A 13,293-nucleotide genomic window follows, 5' to 3' on the forward strand; every position below is an offset into this window, starting at 1 on the left:
TTTAACTGGATAACGTAAAGTTGTGGTGAAAGAATCACTTATGCGGGTCTTTTTTCAATTTTAGCAAATTCAACTTTAAATGACAATAAACTGATGCATCTTGTTCTATCTAACTCTTTGTATTGCTTATTTTGTAGTGACCTATTTGAATGGATTGAGCTTGAACCACTGCAGTTCTGGTGCTCATTGCTGTTCATGGATCAGGTTTGGTCATCATGATTTTTGTTGTTCATTGTTTAGCCCTCACTGTATTGGTTGTTGATTGTGAGATGATATTTAGGTTCCTTCTTCAAATTATTTCCAAAGCAATTGTGAATGGCCTGGGGACTTGTTTGTCACTGATGGGCCTTTAATAAAGTATCTAAGCCCATTAGTTAGGAATTAGTTATATATAGATGTTTAGGGTGGGGTTTCTTTAGGCTGAATATCATTTGTAATTTGGGGAATTAGGAGAGGAAATAGGGAAAAGGAGGCGAACCGGAGCAGTGGTAAAACAGTTCCTTCATGACTGAAAGGTCATGGGTTCGAATCCGGGAAAGAGCCTCTTTGCAATTATGCAAGGGTAAGGCTGCGTACAAGGATTTTCTCCACCCCACACTCGCTAGTCGGGTTTCATGGGGAGTGGTAAGGAGAGGAAATAGGGAAGTTCTCAAGGCTAGATTGTTGTCTTGGAGTGGAGTTTTCCCTCTTATTTGTTATTATTGTAATTGTCTGTTAATCTGTATCTGGTTTCTTCTTTATATCAAATTGAGGTTCCATCAATTTGGTATTAGATCATTTCCGATCTTGGGAGTGCTATATGGTCTAGAACTGTAAAAAAAATAAATCTTAAAGCTTTGGAGAAAGTAAGCACATCAGAGGTCATTGAGTTGTTTGAGTAGATGATAAAAATCATAGATGCTTGGGAAGAGAAACTAGAAGCTCTAATGAAAAAAGAAGCAAAGGGACATGAAAGTTTCCAAGTGGCGGTAACAAGATCCAAAACGGATACAAATGAAAGCAATGGAGTAATAGAAGAAGCGGATGTAGAAAAAGAAAAAGAAATAGATCAACAAAAAGCCGAAACAGAAGCAAAGGAATACACAAAAAAAGATGCAGAAAAACTTGTCGAAGAAGAAGAGGATGAAATTGAAGTGGAAAAGGTGAACAACGAAACTGAAGAAGAAAGAAACAATAAGGGTTCTACGTCATTTGGGTCAGAAAAGACGAATGAGAAGCGGTGGTGGAATTTGTGCTTCATGTGTGATGCTCCCTTCTCGCCGGACCGTGTGAAGATTGTTGAGATATATAAAACCATTAATATAGCCTCACCCATTAGCTTAAGCTTTTGGGTTGAATTGGTTCTTTACATGGTATCAGAGCTTCGTGTCCCGAGTTCGATCCTCACCGCCCCCCATTTTCTCTTATGGATTTCTTAGCATAGGTAGGTGGGCCTGTGCATTGTCCACCCTTCAAGCCCAGTGGACTCTCGTGTGAGGGGGCGTGTTGAGATATATTAAACCATTAATGTAGCCTCACCCATTAGCGTAAGCTTTTGGGTTGAATTGGTTCTTTACAAAGATACTGGGTAAAGGTGGGATTGATCCAGAGGAAGAAATCGGAAACAAAGTCAAGGAGACAATAGTGAAGGAAGACGTGCTCCAGCTCGAACAAGGAATTGAAGAACAGGAGAAAGAATGTGAACGGGTCGGGTCATTCTTGGGGCAAATTGGTAAGAGTAGTAGTTGTGGTTGGGTCACACAAGCGACCAGCATTGGGCGAAGGGCCTTTTATGGGAGGTAGGCCTAATAGGAATAGCATTGATGGACTTAATGGGCTGGTAATGAAAGGGCAATAAATTCAGCCCAATCAGAAGGGCAACCAACGAATACAAGAAAAGAGGGTATCAAGGGAACACAAAACATAGGATTGCGGCTAATCCTAACAACGGTGGCAGTGGCGCGAGATTTCAAAGGCTTTCCCCGGAAGAGATGAAGGAGAGGTACAACTACTCTCCACACCATATTTGTCAAAACCCAAGCTTGCTGGTTATGTTGTTGGGTGTGGGAGGTTCAATACTAGAGAATACTTAGCAGCCATGGGCTATGGAAATAGTGTGCATAGTCGAGGGACGTGCAAGGGCATTCAACTTGACTTATCAGTTGTGGCAGTAAAGATTGAGCAAATGGGGAGGAGGGGTACTCGAAACTGTCATGTGCCCAAGAAGTAGCTATTATGGAGTTACTAAAAGTATTCCATGAAGTTTCCAAGAGTCTTACTAAGTTACCCTCATGCAGGTCATGTGTAACATGGTTTAATAGCAATTATGCTGCCTCTAGCATAACGAGATCTGTATACTTTAAACAATGAGACCCGAGTAGAAAGTTCTCTAACATTATCTATCCTTTTTCTTCACCCTGAGGACAAGGTAAGTTTTAGAGGGGAAGTATTATGGCCTTTAATAAAGTATCCAAGCCCATTAGTCAGGAATTAGTTATATATAGATGTTTAGGGTGGGGTTTCTTTAGGCTGAATATCATTTGTAATTTGGGGAATTGGGTTGAGGAATTAGGAGAGAAAATAGGGAAGCTCTCAAGGCTAGGTTGTCTTGGAGTGAAGTTTTTCCTCTTGTTTGTTATTACTGTAATTGTTTGTTAATCTGTATCTTGTTTATTCTTTATATCAAATTGAGGTTCCATCAGTCACCAAAAAATAATAATACAATAACACGAGGTCTACCAGGCACATTTTATAACTCTTGAATGGTTGGGTAGTCCAATAAAAATATATTCGAACTAAAGTTTCAGAATGCGAGGGAAGGTAATAATTTTTCTTGTAATATAATTATGAAGAAAGTCATTGATTTAATACCTAATGACCTAATGTGAAATATTTTCTTTATGGGCAAGGTTTATAACTGATGCCAAAATGGAAATAGAGAGTTTCTTGACTGATCTTTCATAAAGAAAAACCAAAGAAATTTTCTTGACTGATGAAGCCAGTTTAAGATTTGATAATGGTGTGATATATTATATATTATTGTTTTTGCTACTAGTGGTCGTAAATATTTTTTATCTCTTATGTTTCTAGTTTAAATATCCTGTTTTGATATTAAATGCATAATGGTGGTGACCGAGTGATAAATGCATCTAATTGTGAACATCAGTATTTTACCGTACTCCTATGGAAATCTAATGTAATTTCTTCATGTTCTTGATTTGATATAGTTTTACAGTCATGCTATCATTTCACTTTTCCATTATTTACTCCAAGTCAGCATGTAATCATATATTGCTTAGTTATTGTGCTTCTCCTCTTGTAGTATAACTACGGTGGAATACCAGCAAAATCTGATGAAGCCATGAATGATGAATCACAAGTTGATATTATATCGAGCTGGAATATTGCTGAATACTTACCCAAAAAAATCCAAGTAAGTTACTTAGTGTTAGAGGGTGTGTGTTAAGAGCTATTAATATAAAACCATTAATGTGGTTATCACTTACCAGCTTAAGTTTTTGGGTTGAATTGATCGTTTAACATGGTATCTGAGCTTGTGACCAAGTGCCCATAAGTTCGAACCTCAGCACCCACCCTTGTTTTCTAATAAAATTTTAAAAAAGAAGTAAGTTAAATCAGCACAAGATAAATAAAAAAAGTGAGTCTGCATTATCCAAGGGCTATTGCATAAGGAGTGTGTTAGAGATATTAATATAAAACTATTAATGTTGTCACTTGTTGTAAATAGTAATTATGTAGTCATTTATTTGTATTTATTTAGTCCGTTACTCGTGTATTGGGCCAAGCCCATTAGGTCAAAATTAGGTCAAGAAGTCTCTATAAATAGAGACCCCTATGTACAGATTCAAATACAAAAATCAATAATATTTCATAACCTTTTTTCAAGTTGGTATCAGAGCACTCGATCCTGAGGGCTCTGCTTCCGCACTTATTGTCTTTTTTTTATAAAACCCTAATTTCTTTGCCTCTTGCCGCCATCAGCCGCCACCGGAAAATTTTTTCCGGGGACCTTTTGGACCAAGGGGACCACTGTTGACATTCTTTTTTTTTTCGTTCTATCATTCTACGCAACGTTCCTCCGCCACAAACGACCCAAACACCTCTGACCGCCTTCAACCAGTTCTGTCTTCACCGTTTAGAACCCTTTCCGGTGACTTTTCAACCGCAACCACCCACAGACAGGTGCGCGCTCACCGGACGACCACACCGGAAAAGTTTCAGCCGGAGAAGCCTTGCCACGCGCTCTCACGCACCGCCTCTTTGTCCGCGAGTGAAGCCCACGCGCAGCTGCTTTCTCCGGCGCGTGGAGGCGCGTCCGGCGGTGTTTCTGGACCGGACCACCACCATTCTTCTCGTCTCCTTGTTCTCTTTCTGGATCTGTGTTGTTTTCTCAGATCGGACATCGTTTGGTATTTTTTCCGAATTTTTTGGCTTTTTAGAGCCTTTTTCGTTGACCAAAGGAGTTCCTTTACAAAGTTTTATGATGGTGCATCTTCTAAACCTAAGAGAGATGATCGATGGTGTTCTTATTGTAAAAGAACAGGTCATATCAAGGATTTATGCTTTCGCCTCCATGGAAAGCAAACTGTCTTAGAAAAGATGGCAAGGATGCGTGGTCAAGCGCATTTTACTTCCTTTGGAATAACTCCTGCACCTAATGAGACCCAACCTGCATTTCGTCTAGATGAGTTAGAACGGCTCCGAACCATCCTTGATTATCTGAGTAAGCCATCTGATACTAGTGTTTTGGCTTTGACTGGTATGAGCCCCAAAACTCATTCTTTCCTTTCTTCATGTAATGATTTTAAACATTCCTGGGTTGTTGATTCTGGTGCTACTGATCATATGGCTTGTTGTGCTGACTCCTTTGCTTCTTATCATCCTACCATTGGAACTCATACTATAGCCATAGCTGATGGCTCACATACATCAGTTGCGGGTTCTGGTGACATAAACTTACAGCAGTCCTTACATCTTAAAGATGCTCTTCATGTTCCTAAACTCTCCACGAATCTTCTTTCTATTCATAAAATTACAAAAGATCTGAATTGTACTGTAACCTTCTTCCCTACCCATTGTGTTTTTCAGGATCTCGCCACGGGGAAGACGATTGGTAGTGCTAAAGAGCAAGGTGGGCTGTACTATCTGGTGTCACAATCTCCCGCAAATAAAGTAACAGATCACATCTTGATGTCTCATGGTCAATCAACTGCTGATTCTTTGATTTGGCTTCATCATAAGCGCTTGGGACATCCTCCATTTGGTTTACTCAAGTCTTTATTTCCGTCATTGTTTTTATCTAAGCCTGTTGAGTCTTTTCATTGTGATGTTTGTGAGTTTGCTAAGCATCATCGTGTGTCTTTTCCTTCTAGTAGTACTAAGAGTGTTGAACCTTTTGATCTTATTCATTCTGATGTTTGGGGTCCTTCTAAAGTCCCTCATGCTTCTGGAAATAGATGGTTTGTTTCTTTTATTGATGATTGCACTCGTGTAACTTGGGTTTACTTAATGCATGAAAAGTCTGAGGTACCACATCTGTTCTTTCAATTTTATAAAATGGTTGAGACCCAATTTGGTAGAAAAATCAAGAGACTAAGAACAGATAATGGTACTGAATATGTTAATCACAGTTTTTCCCAATTTATACGAAATCAAGGTATGATTCATGAACTTACTTGTGTAGACACCCCTCAACAAAATGGGGTTGCTGAAAGAAAAAATCGTCACCTTCTTGAAGTTGCTCGTGCCTTACTGTTTCAAACACATGTACCCAAATGCTATTGGGGAGATGCCATTCTTACTGCAGCGTTCTTGATCAACCGTCTACCCACTCGGGTTCTCGATCATGTAAGTCCTATTCACTCCATGACTTCTTTTTTTCCTTCTGTTCCAACTTTGCAAAGTCTTCCTCCTCGAGTGTTTGGGTGTGTTGTCTTTGTTCATATTCATAAACAGCATCGCAGTAAGTTGGATCCTAGGGCTCTTAAATGTGTCTTCCTTGGATATGCTCCTGATAAGAAGGGCTACAAGTGTTATCACCCTGGTAGTCGGAAATTTTTTGTTTCTATGGATGTTACATTTCAGGAATCTGAGTCCTTTTTCCAAGGTCCTCATCTTCAGGGGGAGAATAATTCACTAGAAGACTCATCACCTTCCTTCTTTGAATTTGAATCTTCAGTGTCTACTCCTTCACCTGAGTCAGTGTCTCTTCCTCTTGTTCCTGTTCCCAATGTGTCTATGTCTGATCCTCCTGTGACTGATCCTCCTATGACTGATACACAGCCCACATTGCCTCAGCAGCAACCTCAATCGTCTGAACCACTGGTAAGTCCTGAATCTCATATTTCTGATCATGATACTTCTGATGACTTACCCATTACTACTGATTCTGATGATTTACCCATTGCTCTTAGAAAAGGAAAAAGATCATGTCCCAAGAAATCTTGTTCCTCTTGTACTCAATACCCTATCTCCCATTTTGTTTCCTCTGCTAATCTGTCTGTGCAGCACAAAAGCTTTGTTTCAGCACTAGACTCTATTGCAATCCCAAAATCAGTACATGAAGCCTTGAAAGATGGGAATTGGGCTCAAGCCATGCAAGAGGAGATGAATGCATTGGAGAAAAATAAAACATGGGAGGTTATTGATAGACCTACTGGAAAGAAAGCAGTAGGGTGCAGATGGGTTTATGCCCTGAAATATAATTCTGATGGAACTCTTGAGAGATACAAAGCTCGATTAGTTGCCAAAGGTTACTCTCAAACCTATGGCATTGATTATGAAGAAACATTTGCTCCAGTTGCAAAGATGAATACGGTGAGAGTTTTGTTATCCCTTGCTGCCCATTACAATTGGGATATAAACCAATTTGATGTGAAGAATGCTTTCATTCCGCCTGGTTTTGATTCTGTGAAGGGAGAAAATAAAGTTTGTAAATTAAAAAAGGCCTTGTATGGATTGAAGCAGTCACCTCGTGCCTGGTTTGGAAAGTTCACTAAGGTTATGATGACCTTAGGATATAAACAAAGTCAAGGAGATCACACTCTTTTTTTCAAGCACTCCCAAAATGGGAAGCTTACTGTGCTCTTTGTATATGTTGATGATATTATTATCACAGGTGATGATTTTGTGGAGAGACAGATTCTGCAAACACGGCTTGCCTCTGAGTTTGAAGTCAAAGACCTTGGGAAACTGAGATATTTCCTAGGGATAGAAGTAGCTCATTCGAGCAAAGGAATCTTTATCAGCCAGAGGAAATATGTTCTTGATCTTCTCAAAGAAGCAGGAAAGCTCGGATGTAAACCCTCTAATACTCCTATTGAGCAGAATCACAAGATGGGCTATGAAGAGGAGAGTCCTCCAGTTGATAAAGGACAATATCAACGGCTAGTTGGGAAATTGATATATTTGGCTCATACTAGACCAGACTTAGCTTATGCTGTTAGTGTTGTCAGTCAGTTTATGCACGATCCAAAGGAGAAACATATGCAGGCAGTAGAGAGAATTCTTCAGTATCTGAAAGGTACTCCTGGTAAAGGGTTGTTATTCCGACGTGATGGCAATCTATCTTTAGAAGTCTACACAGATGCTGATTATGCTGGATCCGTGACTGACCGTCGTTCTACCACTAGTTATTGCATGTTTCTTTGTGGTAACTTGGTGACATGGAGAAGTAAGAAACAAGATGTGGTCGCCAGATCAAGTGCAGAAGCTGAATTTCGAGCTATGGCTCAAGGCATTTGTGAGTTACTGTGGCTGAAAATTGTACTTGATGATCTAAAAATAAAATGTGAGGGACCTATGAAGCTGCTATGTGATAATAAGTCCGCTATTTGTATAACTCATAATCCAGTTCAACATGATCGGACTAAACATATTGAGGTCGACCGCCATTTCATCAAAGAGAAACTTGATAGCGGGTTGATTACCACTCCATACATTTCCACTGGGCGTCAATTAGCTGATCTATTGACAAAGGGGCTTCCTTCAGATAGATTTCAAGAACTTGCTAGCAAACTGAGAATGATAAATATCTATTCCTCAGCTTGAGGGGGAGTGTTGTAAATAGTAATTATGTAGTCATTTATTAGTAATTATGTAGTCACACGAGAGCCCATTGGGCTTGAAGAGTGGACAATGCAACAGGCCCAGCCTACCTGTGCTAAGAAACGCCACAAGAGAAAGTGGGGGGCGGCGAGGCTCTGATACCATGTAAATAACCTTGAGATACACCACCTCAAAAGCTAGCTCAAAGGGTGGGAGTGCTCAAGACCTTATAAACTCCACATTAGTTGCACATACAACCAATGTGAGACTATATATCTCAACATCACTTAAGGTTTTTGAGTTGAATTGGTTGTTTAGCACTTGGTATGAATTTTAGCTTGAATACAAAAGTGCTAAAGACAAGGATTCTTTGGGAAGATTTATTTACTGGAATTGAAATGGTTAGCAATTTAATACAGGGACTATTTTGCATTCTTCATATCTAAGTTTTTTGGTCATGTTATGGCTTTTTACAGGACCATTTTGTTTTCATTGTTTCTCAATTCATGTATATTCCCTGGAACTATGCACATAAACAAGCAGCAATTAGGGCGTCATTGCTGAATGACGAGTCTTGCACCCCATCAATTAACATCGTAGCTGCTGAGGCTTTTGAATCAGAAATAACGGAATATATTAAAGGGCAGGTATAACAATGACAACATAAGGAATTGAAGTTGCACCATTTTTTTCATTGTAAATATTAGTTGATTCTTATATTGTTTGGCGTTCTATTCCACAGATTAGCTCTTACTTCACTGACAAACTGCTAGGAATTGTACGTGATATTGGTCTTCACATGAAGGGGATGAACAGATCAGAAAACGACCAGAATATATCATCTGCCCTTCCTCAACTTAAAAGTGATCACCGTAGAGGGGATGCAGCCTTGGAATTTATCGAGCATGTCTGTGCTGTCATGGCCCGTGACCAAAATGTGCAGCATGATATTTTGGTAATATTTGTTTTCCCTAAATTGTGTTGGCTTTACTTAACAACCAGTATTATTAATTATTAGGGATATTATAGTCTTTTTACTTTACAGCTTTATATATTTTTCTGTATTCTATTTAGAATAGGTTAGGTGCACGTATTCTAGGACGCACCTTTCTTGGGGAGCTGCTGTTACGATCTACCATAGAAAAGCAGTACTAGAACAGAGACAAGAAAGGAAAATAAGAACGAAAACTGGTTTATTGATTTTGAGAAAGACAATTACAAGGGACTAACTCTTCACAAAGGAGATATCCCTCCTTTCACAATGAGAACTCTCTCATTCACTCAACTGAAAATACAAAGAATGCACCTTTCCTAGAGGCTATTGCCCCTGTTATTTATAAACGCCCTCCTAACTAACTAATCTTTATTCTTATTCCCCCTATTGATTCCGGAGTAAACATCCGTAACAGATGGAGCTCGTAGTTCTTCTATTTAACTTTGCACTGTTCATCATTTTCATCATGTTATAAATAGAATTCAGACATATTCTCTCCTTTTCTCTTTGATGGTATTAGAGCTCTCTTTGCGGGCCTAAACCAGAAACTTTTCCCTACCCAATGGCTTTCGTAGAATCCAAATTTGGGCTCATTTCCCATCATGCAATGGTGAAACTCACAGAAAACAATTTTCTCATCTAGAAACTACTGGTTGAACCAGTGATTAAATCACACCAGTTCAAGGATACCTCGTCAACCCTCAAATACCACACCACTACTTGTCTGAAGAAGATTGTGTTGCAGATCGAGTTAACCCAGGACCAGATTGTTCCATGTTCCAGCTTCTGACCAAATTGTTGATACATTTACAAAGCCTCTACACCATTGATCTTAGAACCAAACTCATGGTTCTGGATTCAACACAATTTTCTTCACACCCATGAGTTGGGTTATATTAGGGATATTATATTTTTTTATCATTAGGGATATTGTAGTCTTTGTCTTTACAGCTTTAGATATTTTTCAGTATTCTGTTAGGAATAGGTGAGGTGTATATACTTGCAGCACTTATGCATTACAGTCTCATGTCGGAATACTTTTGATATATGTCCAAGAGACTATGACATATCTATTTGTAAAATGCATGTAGTTTTCATGGCGGAGATTCATCATATTTGAAATCAGTCTTGGAAGACATATTTGGGTTCTTGATTGTAATGTGATTCTTGCTTTGGTAATTGACAAGGTTATTGTTAGGATTTTTAAGTGTGATGAAGTTTCACATTGGTTGATAATAAGTTAAGTAACGTCCATATAAGTGGAAAGATTCATGAATCTAATATCTTAAGGTTTTGGGTTGAGACATAGTGTCAGAGCCACTTGATGTGATTGAGCTTGCTTAGCCCATTGGTGGGGTAGTCCTCCGTCATAAGCTTCTCTGGCCCGCCTAACAGTTTCATAACCCAATTTGTAAATTTTTCCATTTTTAAAATTCTGCACGTGCTTTGGTGAATTTATCACATGCAACCTATGCGTTCTTATGACACCTTTTTTGGGCTAAGTTACTTGAAACCATATTGGGTTGAGCCATAGTGTCGAGTCCACTTTATGTGGTTGGACTTACTTAGGCTATTGATGCTGATTTTCCGCCATGAGCTCCTCCTGCCCTGCCAGACCATTTCATAATCTAGTTTGTAAATTTTCACATTTTTAGAATTCTGCACGTGCTTTGGTGAATTTGTCACATGCAGCCTATGCGTCCTTATGATACCTTTTTTGAGCTAAGTTACTTGAAACCATATTGGCTTGACGTATTATCAATGATCCAGTCCTGGTCGTGAAAGAAACTGCGCTATTTTGGCTTTGCAGCGGCTCATTTGAATAATTTTTTATTAGTTTCATTGTTGTGTACATAGTAATGACGGTGCTACACAGAAGTGAAGTATTGCTTACTGCTGATTGCAAACTTAACTTTTGAATATTAAGAAGAGATTACACCATTATAACCTATGTTGATTAGGATATCAACAAGAAAGAAGAATTTAAGCATTGTTCAGTACTTAACCTCATGCCAAAGAAAAAAGAAGTAGGAGTGGTGAAGCTATACTTCTATATTATTCCGAATAATTTAAGTGGAATGGCTTCTTTCTTCATCGGTTGTTTATCTTCTGGTTTCTACATTTATCCTTGGTCTGGAAAGTGATTGTTTTGATTGTGTCCTTCACTTGACAGGTCATGAGAAAGATTTTGTTAAAGTATGTTCATGTCAGGGAGTTTGCTCCAGAAGCTGAGTTTCGTAATCGTTGTCATTCCATCATCTTACCCAATGTTATCTGCAGGTAAAAGAATATAGATTTTGATTTATCAATTGAATAGCAAACAATACAATAGTTTTACTAAAAGTATTTTGACTATCAATGGCATTAGAGTTATTATGTTTTTTCTTGAAATGCATAAGCATTTCTTGCTCGAGTTTGACTAGAACTATCTTATTAATTGGTTGCCAAACTATTCAATTTTGTTTAATGAAAACCATTGACTGTTTCTTATATTATCAGTGGCTGTTAATTTTTTTATGGGCCAGTTTGTGGTTTTTGTAAATTTCTTTGCCTAAGAAGGGTTACTGCCAAGATAAACAATTTGATATTAGAAAAAGCTGAAATCATTTTCACTTTGCACTGCTTCTCATAACTAAAATGCAATTGCTTTTTGCCTCATTGGGCTGGGGTTTATCTATCTTTCTATTATTTCTTATAATTACTATCTTTTCATGTGCTTTGGAATTTGCAAGCTTTCTGCATTAATGGCCAGTCTTTAACTTGATAATTTTATCGATGGTCTGATTTGATTTATATGGATGAGATTTCCGTTGTCTTTATACGTTGGATTACGTTGGATCCAACAATGTTAATCATGGTCCGAAAGCAAAAATGTGTTAAGCTTCCCATATTGACTTAGATTACTTTTTATTTTTCGGGGACAGCTATTGTAATGGCTGCAGGGACTTGGACTTGTGCTGTGACTCAGCTTTATTGACTCAGGAGTGGCGTTGTGCTGTGCCACAGTGCGGCCAGCCTTATGACCGCGAGGCGACGGAGAATACTCTTCTTCAGATTGTACGACAAAGAGAACGGCAATATCACCTCCAAGATCTGGTGTGTCTCAGGTGCAGCCAGGTGAAAGCTGCACATTTGGCTGAGCAGTGTGCATGTGCAGGCTCATTTAGGTGCAAGGAAGATGTAAGTGAATTTTGCACTAAGATGCAGGTTTTCTTGAACATTGCTTCTCGTCAGAAATTCAAACTTCTCCAAGAATGTACCTCCTGGATTTTAGAATTTAGATAGTTAAAAGTTGAGTGAGATATGATCGGGATTAAATCCAAACTAAACTGTGTAGAGTAATAGTATCAGTGTACACATCCGGTCCTTGCAAATCTGCTTAGTCGTAAGCAACAAGTGCCCCGGTATGAAAGAAGCATCGAAACCTGCTTGTGGCCAACAGTCTACGAGATTATTCAACCATTTGCGGTGTGCTCGTTTGACACTGTTGTAAGCAATTCTTTTATTCTGTTTGTCATTGCATGATGTAAATTCTGTGTATATGAAATATTCAACTTGATCAATGAAATATCTATCCTGTCCACATAAAATGCAAGCTACCAGTGCCATATTACAGCTTAATCGTTCAATGGATTCCTTTCCAGAACCAATCACGGAGTAATTTGATTTATGGAAGCATCACATACAAATTCTTCTACGGTGGTGACGTGAATAATTTCTTGTTGTCCCCATTGTCTTATTTAAATGAAATTATTGACCTTTATGATATTCCAGCATGACTGTAGCCTGTATACTTCTCCATAATCACCAATCACTTTATGCAGATCTTTTCCTTGCCCTGAGGCTTCTCTAATGTTGTTTACATCATCCTCATCAAGAGCAAGGGAGAAGATAGCATTGGAATCTTGAATAATATGTTCTGACAACCCAAGTTGGACAACGACCATCAATTCCGCCAGTACTTGAAATTTGTTAATGAGAAATTACTTGGTCAAGACGTTAACTAATTGGCAAACAAATGGAATATATGGAGTAATGATTAGTCCATTATCTAACTTCTCTTTGATGAAATGGCGGTTAATCTATGTGCGTTGTTCAATTATGTTGGACAAAATTGTGTGTTATGCATATGGCTGAGTTGTTATCATAAAGTAGTTTCAGGGTGTTTGACATCTCACCGAGGTCATTTAGGATAATTTTTAGACACAACAATTCAAATTACCTTTGGCCATAACTATAAATTTTGCATTTGT

At 38.5% G+C, this 13,293-nt stretch overlaps 1 protein-coding gene across 1 annotated transcript in view; it reads left to right on the forward strand.

Moving 5' to 3' along the window:
* LOC133303381 (DNA polymerase epsilon catalytic subunit A-like) overlaps positions 1–12,997 on the forward strand; it is a 38,203-nt gene extending 25,206 nt beyond the window's left edge. The window contains exons 44-50 of the mRNA XM_061503286.1: positions 138–204; positions 3,302–3,412; positions 8,523–8,693; positions 8,789–9,001; positions 11,214–11,320; positions 11,965–12,529; positions 12,865–12,997. Coding sequence (XP_061359270.1) covers positions 138–204; positions 3,302–3,412; positions 8,523–8,693; positions 8,789–9,001; positions 11,214–11,320; positions 11,965–12,325 — 1,030 coding nt within the window. The 3' untranslated portion in view covers positions 12,326–12,529; positions 12,865–12,997. The remainder of the gene's footprint in view (positions 1–137; positions 205–3,301; positions 3,413–8,522; positions 8,694–8,788; positions 9,002–11,213; positions 11,321–11,964; positions 12,530–12,864) is intronic.
* The last annotated feature ends 296 nt before the right edge of the window (positions 12,998–13,293 follow it).

The sequence above is a fragment of the Gastrolobium bilobum genome, unplaced genomic scaffold (genome assembly GCF_033153095.1).
Source record: "Gastrolobium bilobum isolate Gb01-03AN ecotype WA unplaced genomic scaffold, APGP_CSIRO_Gbil_v1 utg34787, whole genome shotgun sequence".
NCBI lineage: Eukaryota > Viridiplantae > Streptophyta > Magnoliopsida > Fabales > Fabaceae > Gastrolobium > Gastrolobium bilobum.